This window comes from Bufo bufo, chromosome 3, assembly GCF_905171765.1.
Source record: "Bufo bufo chromosome 3, aBufBuf1.1, whole genome shotgun sequence".
Classification (NCBI taxonomy): domain Eukaryota; kingdom Metazoa; phylum Chordata; class Amphibia; order Anura; family Bufonidae; genus Bufo; species Bufo bufo.
This window is the reverse complement of record NC_053391.1, coordinates 562,870,887-562,889,884: the sequence shown is the minus strand read 5'-3', so window position 1 is coordinate 562,889,884 and position 18,998 is coordinate 562,870,887. Positions and strand designations below refer to the sequence as shown.

At 45.7% G+C, this 18,998-nt stretch overlaps 1 protein-coding gene across 3 annotated transcripts in view; it reads right to left on the bottom strand.

Moving 5' to 3' along the window:
* The window catches only part of RNF41 (ring finger protein 41), a 59,061-nt gene that overhangs the window by 25,737 nt on the left and 14,326 nt on the right, over window positions 1-18,998 (bottom strand). For 2 of the 3 annotated variants that reach the window (XM_040425559.1, XM_040425560.1), the window contains exon 2: window positions 7,605-7,716. The exons of the other annotated variant lie outside the window; for it this stretch is intronic. In XM_040425559.1, the coding sequence (XP_040281493.1) occupies window positions 7,605-7,694 (90 nt within the window). In that variant the 5' untranslated portion in view covers window positions 7,695-7,716. The remainder of the gene's footprint in view (window positions 1-7,604; window positions 7,717-18,998) is intronic. 3 annotated transcript variants of the gene reach the window in all.

Below are 18,998 nucleotides of genomic sequence, written 5' to 3'. Positions count from 1 at the left end.
GCTAGCTGAAAGATCTGGTGACAGAGTATCGCCAGAGAAGGTACTCTTGTTCCGCCTTGATGGTTGATGTATGCCACTGTAGTCAAGTTGTCTGAGTATAGGACTATGTTCCTGAAGTATACGTCTGGAGCTATCGGTTTTAAGGCCATTTCTACTGCTTTCAGTTCTTTGAAGTTCGAGGTGGCTTTCCTGGTATTCAAATCCCACCTCCCTTGCCAACCCTTGTTCTCCGAGTGGGCCCCCCAACCCCACGGGCTGGCGTCTGTTGTAATTACCATCGGATCCTGAAAGGCCCATGGTACTCCTCCTGAGAGATTCTCTGTCACAGTCCACCAAAGAAGAGACACTCTCGCCTCTGCGGATAAGTGGAAAGGTCGGTCCAACGACTGCTTGCAGCCGTCCCATTGGCGCAGGATGCATGACTGTAGCTTCCTTGTATGAGCCTGTGCATATAGGACCGCTGGAAAGGTTGCTGTCAGGTGGCCTAGCACTGCCATTGCCCTCCTGAACGAGCAGAGGTAGGATCTGAAAAGATCCAAAACATGCTCCCTGATGGAAAATATCTTGGCGGGCGGAAGGACTTTTCTACTCGGGAGTCTAAAAGGATGCCTAAAAATACACAACTCTGGGATGGTGTTAGGCAAGACTTTTTCCAATTTATTTTCCAGCCCAGGCTCTTTAACAGGGCGCAGGAAACCTTGATGTTTTGAATCAAGCCTTCCTTGGTCTGGGAAACAAACAGGAAGTCGTCCAAGTATGGCAGCAACGGAACCCCTGACAACCTTAGGAAGGAGGCTACTTCCGCAATCACCTTGGTGAAGATTCTGGGGGCTTGAGAAACCCCAAAGGGGAGGGCTCTGTATTGCAGGTGTAGACATTCCCCCTGAACCCAGACTGCAGTCCTCAAATATTTTTGGGAGGACACATGCATTGGCACGTGGTAGTACGCGTCCTCCAAGTCCAGAGTCGCCATCCAGCAGTTCTTTGATAGGAGATCTATGGCCGACCCTATGGTCTCCATGCGAAATTTTTTGTAGCTGAGGAATCTGTTTAATTTCTTCAGGTTTAGAATTACCCGGAAGGAGCCATTGGGTTTTTTTACTAAAAAAAGAGTAAAAACCCAAGCCCCTCTCTGCCTGCGGAACCGGGACAACCACCCCTTTTCGCAGAAGCAGGACCTCTGATTCTAAGGCCTGTCTCTTGACTAGATCCTTGGGGTAATCTGTCAGCCTGAACGAGTCCTGGGGACGGGTCAGAAGCTCCAGCCGGAACTTTTCTCCAACCCCTCCCAGGATCCAGCCGTTCTTGGTTATGTTCTTCCAGGCTGGGAGAAAGAGATAATCTTCCCCCTACCTGGGATTCGGCGTCATTGCTTATCTTTGGGCCTTTGATCTTGGGGTTTAAAGAGGAAACCTCCGGATTTCTTAGGAAATCTATCCTTTTCCCTTTTATCATACTGCCTACCCTTTTGCCTTGGCATCTACGAAAAAAGGGGGGGCGTTGAGGAGCTGGAAAACCCTTCTTATCTGAGGCCTTTTCAAGTATATCATCAAGGGAAGATCCAAAGAGCCTGTCACCCTCACAGGGGATAGAGCATAACCTAGCCTTAGAACCCTGATCCGCCTTCCAGGACTTCAGCCAAATAGCTCTTCTAGCTGCATTGGATAAGGCGGATGATCTGGCTGAGAACCTAACTATCTGTGGAGGCATCAGCTAAAAAATCAACAGCCTTAAAAAAGGTGGGAAGAGAGGCCAAAACTTCTTCTCTTGGTTTCTTCTCACTGAGATGCTGTTCTAACTGTTCCAGCCAGATATGTAGTGACCTAGAGACCCATGACGCTGCAACCGCCGGCCTCAAGCAGGTAGAGGATGATTCCCAGGCCTTCTTCAAATAACAATCCGCTTTTTTATCCAGAGGATCAGATAGGTTACCAAGGTCATCGAACGGTAGAGCAGACTTCTTGGCAATCTTCGCCACCGGAGCATCAACAATAGGGGCCTTGTCCCAACAGGCTGCTAACTTCTCATCAAAGGGATATTTCCTTTTGACAGAGCTTGGAATAAAAAACTTCCTATCAGGATTCTTCCATTCATTTTTAATTAATGCCTGCACATTCTCATGAATGGAAAAAACTCTGCTTTCTGGGACCTAACCCCTGAAAGGCAACGTCTGCTGTCGACTTAGCCTGTTTCACCTCTTCTAACTGCATCGTCGCTCTGACCGCTTTAAGGAGGTTTTGGGTATCTTCAGGCGAGAAAAGGGATCCCCCTGTTTCCTCTTCTGCTGACGAAGTAGTACCATCAGAGAGTAACTGGCCTGCTTCTCTTTCCTCCACGTCAGAATGGTCTATATCCGAATCCCTCATATCCGGAGATCTTCCCGGAGACCGCGGGCGATTCGTAGTTAAGGACTTTAGGGAGGCTTTCACTTCAGATCTTATTAAAGATCGCATATTCCTGGAAAGGCTCCGTGACTCCTCCGCCACCAATTTATCAATACATGGGGAGCATAACGGCTTAAAATAGGAGGAAGCTAGGGGGACCTTACATCCTGCACACTCTTTAGGCTTCGTCTTTGAGGCCGCTTTTTTGGGGGGCTTTGCCACCTACATAAATCAAGCAGATAACACCCCATTAATAAAAAAAAAGGATATATCTCACCACCTTTTTTAGCCCCCACTCCTCAGGACTGGTACCGGACTCGCGGGCCTTGAGGGTTCCAGGGGTTCGGCGCGTCCGTCTGCCGGCTCTGACATCTTGCTGAACCACAAAGAGCCTCTTCAGCACCACAGTGTGCCACATCAGCCGGCTGGGTTCCCCCCCTCTGCCCCATTTATAATTTTAAAAGACGTGCCAGGGCACACATCGGCGCTCAACCCGACTTCCGGGTCAAGCCCCGCCCGCCCGCGTCGGGGCGCGCGCAGACGCCCCTTCCGACGCCGACAGGAAGACGGGCAACCCGGGAGCAAGGAGGGAAGCCGCCTGAACACGGCCACAGCGGCTCCCTCAGGCCAGCGCCGGAATGTGGGGGAAGAAGCCGAGACTGTAGGCAGCAGCCCCGGAGAGCATGACGCCACCTGGGGGAGGCCACCCACCGGATAAGAACCTGGGCCTTTCCCCGGCTGTAGGTGAGAACCAACGTGAGCTTCCCAGGGAGTTCCTATCCGGAGGACAGGAAACCTGAACTGGTGCTTGGTGGGGGTGTGAACCTTTTATCTTCTCAGGTTTCCTGTCCCGGATGGGAGGTCCCTGGTCGCATGGGGTGCCGTCATGGGTGAGGGGAAAAAAGAAATATATATATATATTTTTTTTTAAATCTCCCCTCCTACTTCCTCAGCCCCCCACCACCACCAATTCTATATCCCCTACGGCAAGCATCAAAAAAAAGAAATTGGTAGATACCAGGTGAAATTCTCTGACAAGAGACCCTAGTCAGGTGTTCCCATTCCCCGGCCGCAGGCACCGCACCATCTCACCAATGTCCAATAATGCATCTCCTAGCATGAAATAGGAGTTTAGAGGCTATGACTCGATGTTTAGAGTCATCTATCTTGTCCATTACCCCCAAAATACATAATTCAAACTCCCTAGGAACACTAAGGCCGAGTTCACACGGGCAAGATTTCTGCGTGGGTGCAATGCAGGAGGTGAACGCATTGCACCCGCACTGAATCCGGACCTATTCGTTTTTATGGGGCTGTGCACATGAGCTGTGATTTTCACGCATCACTTATGCGTTGCGTGATAAACGCACAATTTAGAGCATGCTGCGATTTTTCATAGATTTGATCCATATGCAAATTAACCTGAGATGTGTCCTGTACGTGAGAGGAGTCCAGCACAACCCCGCATCCTTCGAATCTCCTTGCTCCCCGACGTCAAAGCCAGAGGGCCGTAATCTCGTGATGCGTGAGCTAACGCATGCGCAGTTCCTTCCCTGAGGCTGATGCCAGCACAGGGAAGGAACACTGATGACACTGTGCATGCGCTAGCTCACACATTGCGAGATTACAGCGCTCTGGTTTTCTGACATCAGGGAGCAAGAAGGATATTCGGAGGATGTGGGGCGGTGCTGGGCTCCTTCAAGCTGGACTCATCTCAGGTTAATTTGCATATGGATAAAATCTGTTTTTTTTACACAATAAAAGCAGAGCTGTGGGGACTGGATATTGCGGATGTGCTAGCGGCCATCTAGCAACCCATGTCCTCAGCTCTATACACAAAATCCTGGTGACAGGTTCCCTTTAAGAAGGAAATGCTGCAGAGAGGGAAGCTATTTCCGGCTGGTCAGGAATGGAAAAGTAAACATTTCAGCAGTCAGCAAATTTTCCTTTTAGAATTTTTCTAAACACGACTCCAGATTCCCTAAAAATAGGCAAATTTACAATAGCCTAGAATGTCTGCATTTCTTATGCAGTTCTTAAAAGTGCAGCTCTTGTGTACATGGAGTTTATTATCCTGCCCTGATCACACTGCTATAAGCCTCCGCCATGACCTGACGGATGATATATGGAAGGGAAGATCCAATACTCTCTGCCTGCTTCAGGATCTGCTCAGACAAGTCTTACACCTATATTTGATGGGGCAAACATCATACTGAACGTAGTTAATGCAAATGAAACGGAACTAGCCTCGTGAGATGCAAGACGCACGAGTGGTTTATTGACGAACAAGGAATCGTTAGTTTCTCGCCAGTGTTGATCTTCCTCAGTCACAGATCCATTCTTATAATATGGAGTAGTCTACTCACTCACTTACAGATCACACAGAGGCGTGGTAGCAAACAATTAACGAGCGAAAGTACAAACATTGCTCTAATACATTTCTGGTCGCAAAATCTTGATCTACAATCGTTATCTGCTGGCCTGCTACAAGCCTTAGGCAGTATAGTCTGTCCATCCTTTCTTGTGCACACCAGTGTCACTTTGGCATAGCCCTACTTAGAGAGGTGACATTTGTACAGAAGCACTCAACACATCAGGCAAGCAACTAAATAATTAATAAGTGTTTGAAGTGCAAAACCATTACAGACATTCAAATCCATCTCAGACATGGAGAAAAATGTGAAATGACACTGACATTGTAACTTGATTTTACAACCGTAATGATAGGTTTGTCTGCTACACTAATGGGAGGGGGGGGGGGGGCCCTCGAGCTACAGCTACTAGGTACATTATCTCCAAGCACCAAAAATACTCAGCTCGCCTTCAAAGCATCTGACTAGGTCCCTAATGAGGTTTCCAGGTCCCCTACATCGCCCCAGTACCATAAGCTTTTCATTCTGCAGAGTAAGACTGCGGGTCATCTCACACAGCATAAAGATCTGCATTGCTCTTATACTACCGTTGGGAGCTGCAGTCTGAAAGAGGACCACAGATTCTTCAAGGATTTAACCTTGGTGCATTGCCCGGGATGGTGCAGATAGTACTGAAACCTCAAGACACCAGCTAGATCACCCATGTGACCCGCATCTGTGTGCTATGGAAGCCCAGGACCGAAGCATCCCACTGCCTAACTCACTCCAGTATAAGTAGGTCCCAGTACGTATTTCACAAATCTGTCTATGTTAGCTATGGCCAGCATAGACAAAACATATCAACCCTGCTTATCCTGTGTCTGGGTTAACCCCTCAGGTCCCAGAGACGCACCCAAAGCTCACCACACACAGTTTAACCATTTCAAAGGCAGATATCAGTTCTCCCAAACCATGCCCTTCTCACATACCCTCCCCCTCAGTTCAGACTCCTAGGGGCGAACTCATGACAACAAACAATGGGTCCGGGATAAGACATCCGCATTGCCTTGCAGTCTCCCTGCTTTGTGCTCCACTAAGAAACTAAAATTTTGCAGGGACAAGAACCACCTTGTGACTCTGGCATTCCTCTCTTGGGATCTACTCATCCAAGTGAGGGGTGAGTGATCAGTTATCAGACGGAAGTGTTGTGCCAGCAAGTAGCACCATGCAGCAGCCAAATTAGGCTTAAAAAGAGCTGCAGCTGACTCGCAAAAAGAAAATGCCAACACGAATGTACTTTTTATCAATGGGGTCTTTTAGGGACCCCATGTTCTCAAAAAGGGCATTAGCTCCTTTAACCAATTTAAAAAGGGAGATGTTTACCTTAGGACAGGATGTTAAAAGCGCTTAGTCTTCCTCATTGAATGTCTACGCTTAATTGTCCTGGGAATGAATAACTTTCTATCAGGAGTCTTCCATTCCCGTTTAATCATTTCATGCATGTTCTTATGAACCGGAAAAACTTTTCGTCGTTCAATGCCACTAAACATTTTGTCCTGTACAGAACTTTGTACCTCCTCATCCGAGAGGTTCATGGTCGCTCTAACTGCTTTAATAAATTTTCGTATCTTCAGAAAAAAAAAAAAAAAAAAAAAAAAAAAAGGAATCATCCGAATCCTGAGACTCTAAATCTGAGTCCTGTTCTGAGTCTGAGGAAGAAAAATATGAGCTGACCATTTTAGGATCCCTGCGTCCAGATGTAGAGGGACCAGGATACAGGATTTTCAGTTAAGGCTAAATGCATTTCTTGTCCGATTAGGTCTCCTAGTTCTTTTCCAATAGAGGGAACTAAATACTTTGCCATGTTAGAAGTACATTTTTTGTAAAGTTTCTTTGTGCAGGATTCAGGTCATTTTAAAAAACAAATCACACATTTTCTAGGTTTAGGATTTGTTTTTGCTCTCTGGGCGCTATCTTTATCACTCTACATGCATACAGGGAGTAAGCAGAGGTAACAAGGGGGTTAGCTTAGCTAAATTATATAACCAGCATCTCCCCATGTGCACAGACACAGTCAGCCCCAGAGTGGTCTCCACCGAGTCAGTCCCCAGGTCAGACATGCTGACAGGCTACCACATAGTCCCCCTTACATGCAGACCTCCGATCAGAGGGAGACTTCAGCCTTGATCAGCTCCGCCCACTCCACGCATCATCGTTTGGCCATACGCCGGAAGTAGCCACTGGAACGCATGGCGGCTTCCTGTAATGTCACCGCTAGAGCCGAACCTATCAGATTGCGGCAGAGGGCATGCAGGTGACTGGAGGAATTCACCGAGTGTCTGGTCTCCACATGGAATCTTCTGCCCGACATGTAGCGGACCCTCAAGCACCACAGGTACCCAACTAGGGAACGGGTGCTGCCTGCCTCACTCATGTGGCCAAGGCATAAAATTAAAAACAGCTGCCTGTCTGCCTCCACAGACATGGTCCCACAGCATTTGCCATGAGAAAAAAAATCTGGTTTTATTTTGTGTGTTTTTCACACAGCCCTGGCCCTATAGGAATTGCGTGAAAAACAGAAGGCATCTGGCTGCACTGCGCTTTTTGTAACCGATAGGTGCTGGGAGAGGTTGAGTGTTATTCAGTTTTTCTCCATGTGGGTGAAAAACACATTAAAACCCAATTGCAGACAAAACTGACTAAACTTAAATGCAAAACCATCAGACCCAGACTCCTTCCATATCGCTCGTGTGAAATAGGCCTTGCTCTGACTGGAGTGCTCATTTATCTGTGATTGTAGGCCTAGGAAGCAAAGCCACAAGATGTCTCAAGCTTTTCCCTTTCATGAAATTGGTGAAGTAACACTTACTTGAACTGGCTCCTCCAAAACCCCACTGCAGATGGGGCAGATAAGATCTTCGTCCACATCACCCTGGAAGCGTGTTACATCATACCCCATCGCTCATCACTGACACTAAGCACTGTAGATTAAAAAGAAAAACAAAAAACAAAAAACACATTATTAAAGAAATTACCGATAACTCCTTCAATACACTAGATATCACACTGTACACTTATCAGGATAAACTCTGATGTCTTCATCCTAAGCACAGGAAACATGGCGTACCTAAAATGAATGCTCGCCAATGCACTGGTCCGTCAAGTTACAGTGGCCTTAGTTTATGATATTTACAACTTAAATGGTCTCAGGCTAATGTAAATTGATAGCACCTACTGCATACTATGCCACAGAGTGCAGATTAATGGCACATCTGTGTGGCTGAAGGATCAAGCCACTTAAAGTATTTACTGGTAAAACACCAGATTTCCTGAAGAACATGCATTGAGGTAGCTCAATACAGGAATACCTGTTCTGTACTGCCCTTTACTGGGCCAGGGTGAGCTGCTCCATGATTACCAGCGATCAGACACTTATCCATAAGTTAGGTGACGAGTCTCAATCATTGGACAAACCCTGAACTTTTTTTCTGTTGAGCAGGTACAGCACTGAACATATCATTAATGTACATAAAAATGATCGGAAACAAATTTATTCCCCATCATTGAGCTGCAGGAGAGCTATATTACATGCAACAATCATCTTCACTGCATGGGGATAAATGATCACTGCTGCAGTCACTCATCCCCATAGAAGTTCATCCCATGCTTGTTGACACAGGGCAATGTGCTGACCACAAACGACTATTTTTAGGTGCCACGTGAAAGATGCAGTCACCTGAAGAACAAACTGTTCCTTGTAGGAAAAAAGCTGCTCACAGGTAGTTTCCTCTCCTGGCACAAGTCTTTGCTGGAGAGGGGGGGGGGGGAGGGGAATGGCAAATGGTGACCAGCGATACTACTGCGGCAAACAGACTGCAGGCTTTGTAGAAGACGACTTGCCAGCCGGGGTCAGAATCTGGGAGACCCTCTGGATTGTCTGGGACTCTTGCATAAGAGGAGTGGCAATTATGCATTCATTTTTAAACGTATATTGTAGATTTTATTTTTTCACATTCTGACTTTGCATAAAGGACACTCTGCTTTAAAAGGGCATCTGTCAGCAGTTTTGTTCCCATGATGCTGGCTGACCTGTTGCACGCGTGCTTGGCAGCTGAAGGCATCTGTGTTTGTCCCATATTCATATCTGCCTGCATTGCGGAGAAAAATTATATTTTAATATATGCAAAATGAGCCTCTAGGAGCAACAGGGGGCGTTGCTGTTATAAATAGAGGCTCTGCTCTCTCTGCAACTGCTGCCCCCTCTCCACTTTCATTGACAGGGCCAGGCAGGGAAAGTGTTATCACACCTGGCCCCATCAAAGTGCCAAGCACACCTGCAACAAGTTAGCCAGTGATAAAGGGAGATTTTGCGTATCGGAAATGAGATTTATATCTCCGTATTCCGTCCCTTCTCTGCCATTCCTAGACTGTTGCCCATATAACCCAGTTATTCTGTGTATTATATACACCCCTCCAGTCCTTCATATACCCCAGGAGTATATGACAAAGCAATGGACATTCTACATAAAGATACAGACACTACAAATATGACAGTACATAAAGGACACCCCCACACACAGCTGCCTCAGTTCCTGCCCTCCCTGGATGCTAAGTAAATGTGGCTAATAATGTGTATGTATATAAAAGTATATTCAGAGTCCACCAATATACAGTCTACTGGATCTACTCTTCTACCCAACTCACATCCAGTATCTGACCATTAGTACATGTACATAGAGACTCCTGCATAAATAGCATATATAATCTACTGGTAACACAATTGCAGACTACAAATATCTATATGTACACATATTAAGTCTACTGGGATATTATACTTGTATACATACAAGCTTACATATAACTAAGCTTGCTCCTGAAGTGATGTTGGTCCAGGAAGAGAGCGCGACTCCCAAGCTTCATGTCACCTATATGTTCCTGTGCCCCAGCCCCCACCAAGGACTCCACCCTGTAACCACCCAAATCTCTTCCCAATCTGTTGGCCACGATAATGTTGTCCAAATGCTTTTACAATGTGCCCTTCCTGCCTTTGATATGCTAACATGGGACACTGACCAAATAGCTACTGGCCATACTGATGTCACTAAATGGGTGAATACCACTGGATATCAATATACACTATATCCAATTATTAAGCATATTTGTGTGGTCGTCAGGCTGAGAGCCATATTTTCCTGTAACAGCCAATTTTATAGGTACAAGTCTAATGATTTTTTTTACAGGGCATCTGTCAGCAAAGGTTTTCCGGGATTTTAACAATTGATGACCTAGCCCCAGCACCTCCGACACCTGGCACCCCCGCCGATCAGCTTGTTGGAGAAGGCCGTGCGAGTGCTGCCTTCCCTTCATTGTTTACCTGCTCACCATCAACATTGCTGTGGTGAGCAGGCATAATTACAAGAAGCCGTCCCATTTACCTCAATGGGACAGATCGTTCCTGTTCAAGTGCCGTGAATGGGATGGCTTCTTGTCGGTGGCAAGGAGGTAAACAATGAAGAAAGGGCTGCGCTCACACGGACACTGCCTTCTCCTCAACGAGCTTATTGGCAGGGGTGCCAGACCCCTGCTATCTGATATTGATGACCTAAGGATAGGTCATCAATATTAAAATCCTGGAAAACACCCTTTAAAAAGGGATCTGAAAAAGTTCCTATTGAATAACTAATAGTTTTATATATTCTTCCGTCTTGGGGAGCCATACACTACTTCCACCCCACCCCAGCCTCCCTCTTACACAGGAAAACAATGGGGGATAAGGGAATAAGCCTCTGGACACCTCTTTTGTGCAAAGGAATGAAGGGGCATGCTGAAATCCAACCTGCCGTTTCCTTACTCCCCCTGGATTTGGGTAAGTATATGTATACATAAATCTACAGATGCACATACCCCCATGTATTTACATAAAAATATTTTATCTGCTGTATTACACCATTTATTAGGACTGCAGTAAACAATTTTAGCAATCGAGTATGCCATCTATTTTTTACGATTAATAGAGTACTCCAGTAAGAAAAAATTAATAGACCGTTTTTCTTTATAGGCCTGATAGGCCATCAGTCCCCAACACCCTTCGTTCCCCGCCATGCGATCAGCCCAAGTGTATCAGCTCCACTATCCCCCAGTGCTATCAGCTCGCTCCCCACCGCAGTGCCATCAGCTTCGTTCCTCCAGTGACTTCACCTGTCCCCCACCACAGAGCCTTCAGCTGCACTGCCTCAGTGCCATCAGCCCCTCCATGCCATGTCCCCCACTGCCATCAGATCAGCCCTTCCTTGCCATCCATTGCTGGCTGTCCCCCTTCACTGCCATGTCCCCAGCACCAGGGAAATAAAATACTTACCTTTCCTGTAGGGGCGCAGCTCCACAGCTCCTTCCTCTTCTCCGTGTGCTGCACTGGATCCTGACGTCACACAGCGTCAGGTCATAGTGGGCGCTTCCGTGCACCATGACCTGACGATGTGTCAGGATCCAGTGCAGCGCGGTACGGGCCGGCAGGTGATCATGGAGCGGTAAGTAATAAAAAGCGCTTCACTCCCGCTCCGTGGTCGCATGACAAAAATTTGCAATGATTGAATCGAGTAATTCGACAAATCAAGTAATCGTTTCAGTCCTACTATTTATTAACCATTTGCTCCATGCACCTCTACTCCACACAGACCATGCCGTACAGAAAGCGATGTTCTTTTGGCCAGAGGTGTAGGTTGTGATGGACTTTGCTGATGGACTAGCTGACGACGCTCATTTTTTGTTCCCAATCATTGCCCCTATTCCTGGCCTGTGTAAAAGGAATTTTAGACATTAGATAAAATCACGGTACCTCTACGGCTGAAATGATTACTCGATTGAATAGAGTAATTAGACACAAAAAATTTGTTTCATGTGACCACGGAGCGGGAGTGAAGCGCTTGCTATTACTTACTGTTCGGTGGTCACCCGCCGGCCCGTACCGCGCTGCACTGGATCCTGACACATGATCAGGTCATAGTGCGCGTTTACGTGAACTATGACCCGACGCTGTGTGACGTCAGGATCCAGTGCAGTGCACGGAGAAGAGAAAGGAGCTGTGGAGCTGCGCCCCTACAGGGAAAGGTAAGTATTTTATTTAACTGGCGCTGGGGACATGGCACTGAAGGGGGACAGCTGGCAATGGATTGCATGGAGGGGCTGATGGCACTGGGGCAGTGCAGCTGAAGGCACTGGGAGAACTGATGCACTTGGGCTGATTGCAAAGGGGGGAAACGAAGGGTGTTGGGGACTGATGGCAGGGGTCTGATGTTTTTATAAAGGAAAATAGTCTATTAATTCATTTTTTCTTATTAGATTATTTTTTCACGATTAAATCGAGTAATCGATAGAATACTCAATTACTGAAATAATTGTTTACTGCAGCCCTAGGTACCTGTGACTAGTGTGCTAGTAGTTTTCATTCATTATGCTAAATCTTGCCAATTTTGGACAACTTGACTGTTGTTTTTCCTGGTAATGTAAGCGGCAGTGTATTATGCGCTCCTCGTGAATTCTCATTTACAGTATATCTAGGTCAATAGCATGCAAATTAGATGCAAAGTCTGGATTTTGACCCTGCAGCAGTCTCTGCTTTATAGACAGACAGTAAACACATTCACACTAAACCCTATGTAACCAGTAGTAATGCCACATTTACAGAAAGTATGCAACATCCATGCAAAAGGTGCAATCCCATAAAATAAACTCTCATTTTAAAAAGGGGACAAAGTTATCTATATTTTCTGCGCATTTCAGGAGCAATGCCTGCCCCCTGCTTATGTGATATTAGCAGCTCCCTCGTGGTTATGGATAAAGCATTATAAAGGATTAACGTGTAGCTCCATCCAACTGATTGTCATGATATGCCGTTCACGAAAATCATCTCTGGACCAAAAGCTGAAGACAAGAAACATCGTTTTTCAAAGATACTGTGAAGATCAGGTTCCTGTCTAGTCCTGAAGCAAACGTGGTCATGTTCTTTTTGAAGCAGGGCCATCTTTTTTTAGAGTACTGAAACGAAAAGCTCAGGGTTTATAGAAACCAGAAAAGCCTTCTGTAACTAGAGAAAAATGCTAGGTTTCTTTATTCACATCTGTGTTTTCCTTTGCAGTTTTGAGATGTGGCAGAGGACTTCAAAACTGGAGAAAAACGCTTCCATTCATTGTCAATGGGGACAAAACTGAACAAACCGGAACCGAGTGCACCAGAATGCATTTCCTTTCGGTTGGTTGCCTTCCCATGGCGGACAAAACCGCTGCAAGCACAGTTTGTGTGCGGCATCGGAAACTGAACGGATCTGGCATCAAAAACGATGTATGTTTCTATAAGATTTAAAAGTAATATCAGGAAGTATTACTTTACTGAGAGAGTAGTGGATGCATGAAATAGCCTTCCTGCAGAAGTGGTAGCTGCAAATACAGTGAAGGGGTTTAGGCATGCATGGGATAGGCATAAGGCCATCCTTCATATAAGATAGGGCCAGGGGCTATCCATAGTACTCAGTATATTGGGCAGACTCTAGATGGGCCAAATGGTTCTTATCTGCCGACACATTCTATGTACAGTGCCGCAGACTTTTTTCGGACACGAAAACAGCATATTCATTTTCGATCGGAATTGAACAGATGCTGCTGGTTTCATTATTCAAACGGATATGGTTTCCGCCGGTTCTGAGGTCCTCTGTTGGATCTCAAAACCAGAAAGGAAAATACAGATGCGAGAGGCCTTACCGAGCTCCTGATAAAATGAGAATGACACACAAGCTGATTAATAGTATAGACTTCTATGGAACAGGCATTTTCAGCTAAAATGATTAATTTTTTTTACATAATTTGTTAATAAATATTAATCATTTAAAATAATTATGGGAACAGAGTACTAAGGAATACTGCAAAGCTGCACCATGCAGCAGCTACAAAGTAGATGGAGTGATGTAAATAATGGGGGGGGAGACACAGTTGATCTGTAGGGGTGCTGAGAATTGTACCAGAACAGTAGACCATGAAAATTCTGCACTTAGAAACCGCCCTTATATTACATACCTGCAAGTTATTACACATGCTGTCCAGCAGAGACATTATGACCGCCATTCTAGCATCCACACAGACTGCTGGGGTCATGGGAAACCAAGTCTCATTGATACGTGTGGAAAGAGAAGGAAGAGAAGGCTATCCTGTGTTCAGAACTCACAGAAAGGCCATTTAGCACAAACTGCAGCTAGTTTCTTAGTGTGGCATCTGACACGGACTAACCTGCAGCCACTTTGATGGCACGTTACTCCCCTGTACAGGCAGAGTTTTTACACAGGGGAGTAATTTACTAATGCAAATCAAAATGCACCAGCATTCTGGCATACATGCTCTGCACCACTTATTAAATGGTTAGACAACTCGTCCAACTAGGGGGTGTCCTTGCGGGAAAGCGGTGTAGCCCACCTGAAATGGATGGTTCATTGGGTGACAACATCACTGCTAAGTCATCGGTCGAGGGCAGCAGATTGTGCTTCTTCCACAGCGATGATTCTCTATGGTGAAGAGCAATCACAGTAACAGTTGGTATTCCAGATCGAGAGGAGATTATTGCTGCATGTAAATGCAGCTCTCACCTTCTCTGAAGAGCAGAACAGCTCCGTCTGGACAAGTGCCTGCTGAGTCGGCCATGTAAAGGAGCCATTTGTGACAGGGTCTTCATTAGTTTCAACAGCTTGAAGTATTTCATATGATAAGGTCATTAAAAGCTCTAACAGGATAGCACAATAACCAAAAAAGAAAAGTCTTCAAACTACTATACATTTAGTGTCATAAAAAGCAATACGCAAAAATGGTCTTGTACTCCTACCATCGGTAAAACAAATGCAAGAAAAAAATAAATGGTTTATTTCATTTAGCTCCTTAACAAGAAGATATCACACAAGCAGTTGGATATACACTAGACGTGGATACAAGAAGAAAATACTCCTGCAATCCACTCAAGTGTTTAGTTGGGGGGGGGGGGGGGGGGGGGGGGGGGGGATAAAAATATATAAAAATTTAAATAAATAAGGCCACAAGATCTGCATGTGTGATTGCAACCCAAAGCTAATTTCCCAAAGGTGTGTTTGGCTGGGGAAGCACCCTCTGTGTGATGGCTGCAGTTCCCAGACCACAGGTCTACAGAGTACAGCACAGTAGACCGGTGGTCGGACAGGAACTCACAGCATTATAAATAGTTATGAGAGTTCGGGTCAGAGGAGCAGGTTCCCTTTCCCAGAATGGACACATCACGCAGACCGTTTCCTGGAACGAACACGTGTGTTGAAGTTAGTCTAAGCCATGATGCAATTCTGAACTTACTTGCCCACCACAGCACCCTCATACAGCTGCATGCCGACTTTCACTCCAGCTTGCTCCACCAGGCAGGTCATGAATGCTTCTTTTAGCATTCTCCGATATACAGACACCCACATTTTGTGATTCAGAAGCCAAACAGGACTTCAGAATCATCTCATAAAGTAACGGCAAGTTAATATATAAACTTTACAGACTTATAAGTAACAACTACTCATCATGACAACCTGTATAGAGGAGTAATAGAGAGGAGCTGGTGTACACACCTTCAAATGAAGATTCACTGGGGGGGAGAAATCAGAGGTTCAATAAATTATTCACAAAATTCACTCTTGCGTATGTGCGTTCATATCATAAGTTAGATCACGAGAACAGGGGCCCCATACACCCGCAGCCGATTGGGCATGTGTGCGGCCGCACCATTCATTTCTTTTTAAACTCTTTTTATTGGTTTTCAAGTTACAGAAGAACAAAAACTGTATACAACACAGTAACAAAATAGGGCCTGATGTATACAGCATAGGTAACTGAGTACTTACAAATCAAGGACCAATAGTAAGTTAACTGGCCTAGCAACCAACATTGCGCTCCATTCGTGGCTATGGAATTCCAGATATAGCCGAGTACAGTGCTCCGCTATCTCTAGAATTCCCATAGAAATGAATGAAGCGGCCACAAGGGTGTGCGAAAGGCCACTACATTCATTTTAGAGGGATATGGGGCCCCTGTTTGTGTGATTGGAGAGGGTACCAGCAGTGGGATAGGGGATAACAATCTAACCGGAAAACCTTTTAAAAGAGAATTGGGGTCTTTTACTAATATTTTTATGCATAAATAAGTTGCAAGACCCAGCTCGTGCATCAGCCCTGACCTGCAAACAGGCGGCAAAAAAAAAGAAGAAAAAAAAAAAGTCTGGGGCTAAAGTCGTTTTTACACCAGACGCACAGACTGCCGAAGGTGCACCTAATTTATGACAAGTCGCAAGCCTCACCATAAATTAGGCGCATCCGCATAACCTATTGTTTTCAATTTGTTTTGGGGTTTTATTAATCCTACACACAGTTTTCACATTGGTCTCTAAGACCACTAATATGCAGACACCTCATGATCTGCAGAAATCACTTCTCAGCAGTCATCCCATTATCACAGGATCAAACATTCATAAAAAGGTGATATAACAGCTTATCTACTCCCTCCTCACCTCTGCACAGGTCACAGAGCATGTTTAACATGCATATGACTGCTGTAAAGAATCTCTAAATCATGTACCGAAAATGTAAAAATAAAATAAAATGTACAATCAGAAAGAGGGAAGAACATCAATTTTATCTAAGCCCTGGAGTGCTGTACCCTACATAAAAATCTCCCTGATGCTCCATTCCAGTGCAGAGGGTCCAGCCTCTTCCTGTCCCCGGCACAAACTTGGATGGGGTCACATGTGCTGCTATGGCCAATCACTGGCCTCAGCGGTGATGCATTTCCAAACACGTGAACCAGCAATGATGTGCAGCTTAGAGTACTTTCACACTAGCATTTTTCTTTTCCGGCATAGAGTTCCGTCCTAGGGGCTCTATACCGGAAAAGAACTGATCAGTTTTATCCCCATGCATTCTGAATGTAATCCGTTCAGGATACATCAGGATGTCTTCAGTTCAGTCATTTTGACGGATCAGGCAAAAGATAAAACTGTAGCGAAAAAACAGAAGTCTTGTATATTTTTTCACATTTTTACCGGTCTGCGCATGCACAGACCGGTAAAAATAAAAAATAAAAATATACAAGACGGATCTGTCTGCATGACAAGCAGAGAGACAGATCCGTTCTTGCAATGTATTTGTGAGACTGATCTGCATCAGGATGCGTCTCAAATGCTTTCAGTCACATGCAGATCGGCGGGTATTTCCGATGACAACTGCCCGCCGGATCACACTGCCACTAGTGTGAAAGTAGCCTTAGGCAAGGCCTGTGAATGACCACAGCAGTGATCCTGCCTGGAGGTTTACATGCCAGACAATGGCAAGTTTGGACAGCGCTGGAACGGAGCACTGAGTGCCTTTTTGTCCTGGTCCTACATAAAATTGGAGTTGAAACAGAAGTTGTTTTTTTCCCCAGGAAATAATTACTTTTTATCTAATGCCCACAGCCCGCCTCCATAATCAAAGACTCATACTCTACTCTGGTCCTCCATATTGCTTCCACTGTGTCCATATTGGTCTACGTAGTGTTTACATCTGCCACTGCATGGGTATGGTCACATGGTCCACTGCAGCCAATGACTGGCTTCAGCAGCAATGGAGCCACTTCATTCCTGAAGCCAGTTATTGGCTGCAGCAGAGCATGTGATCATGCCCATGCAGTGGCAGATGCCAATACTACCGTGGACAGAGGAGCTGAGCGCAAGGGAGCAGATAAGTATGCAGGCCGCAGGTGTTAAAAGTAATTATTCTTGAAAAACCCTTAAGCCCTTTTAAGTAAAGAGTGAAGGAAGGAAGTGAACCAACCATTAATATGTAAAGGTGAACATTTAGACATGGCAGCTGCATCGCACATGGAAGGAAGAGGAGGGGGGGGGGGGGGGGAATAAAAAAATAAAATAGTACAAACTGAGGTTTTGAGAATGAAATTCCTTTCTTATAAAGATGAAATTCCCCTGCAATGAATCTGTGTCACTATACTGTATAGCTCCATGCCAAACTGGAAAATCATAGCGGTGAACTCATCACTAAAGTAACAGATGCTACACTGCATGCCACAGAGTTTACGGGCAGCAGTAATGTGATTTAGTCAATAAGTAATCAGGATGCATCATTTACAACCTGATCCGCTTTGATCTTGTGACTGAATGTAGGCTGCACATTACATCATGTCACTGCACTAAAGTCTTAGGTGAAGCCTTACGATATAACGTAGGCTTTAGCAGTCTGACACCACATCACGAGCAGCAAGAACTGTCACAGACCTAATGCCATGTTCACAACTGTTAAAAGGGGTATCCCGGTTGTTCCCAGGTATCCCCTATCCACATGCATGTCCAGGATAAATACAATGGCAGCCTAAAGGTAAAGCTTATATTACACCTGCAGAGTTTGCATACAGTTGTCAGGAGGGAAGCGTTCCTCCCCGGCAGTCACCTGCTCTTACATGCCGCGATCCCCTCCATAGTAGGAGACGCAATCGCTATTGCCATCACGAGTCCTCATACATAATCATTGTTTGCCAGCAGCAGAGTGTAATTAGACAGCACAATCTGCCGCTGGTAAGAGATGATTTTTAAACCTAATGAAAGACTGATTGCTCGTTCATAGTGTAACTGGCGACAGTATTACACCGTCAGATCATCGCTAACGAACGCTCCTGCGAATTCTCATTAGTGCCGATCTTCAGTATTATCTGCAGGTGTTATATAAGCTTAAGACAGCCAACTAAAGATACTTTTACACGGACTGCTAACCAGGCCAATTACTGGAGAGAAGCGTAGAGATTCTTCTGACTGCTGGAGACAACACATCAGGGGGAGGGGAGGTCGCTGCCAGGCAAGAGGTCCCCTCTGGGGTCAAGACTCAGGAGAGGTATGATGAAGTACTGTGCACCTCCTGTCCTGTGTTCACCGCCTCCAGGCCCTCAGCATCTGTCCTCTCACCAAGCCTGGCTTCTATTAAAATTACATTACACTGCGGCTCTGACTGCACCAGCATGACCTGGCTGAGCCTCTCATACCAATGGTCAGAAGAACGAGCCGAGGCTCAGGTGCACAGCCAGAGCATGCTGGTGCAGTCAGTACAGTTTGGGCTACACAGTCAGGTGGCTGAGTTATTAGCAGTCTGTATCTCCTGTATTAATTTGTCCCACCAGCGCCATCCCCCCAAAAAGCTGGAGATACTTCTGTGCCGCTCTGAGGTCTCATCTCTGGGCAC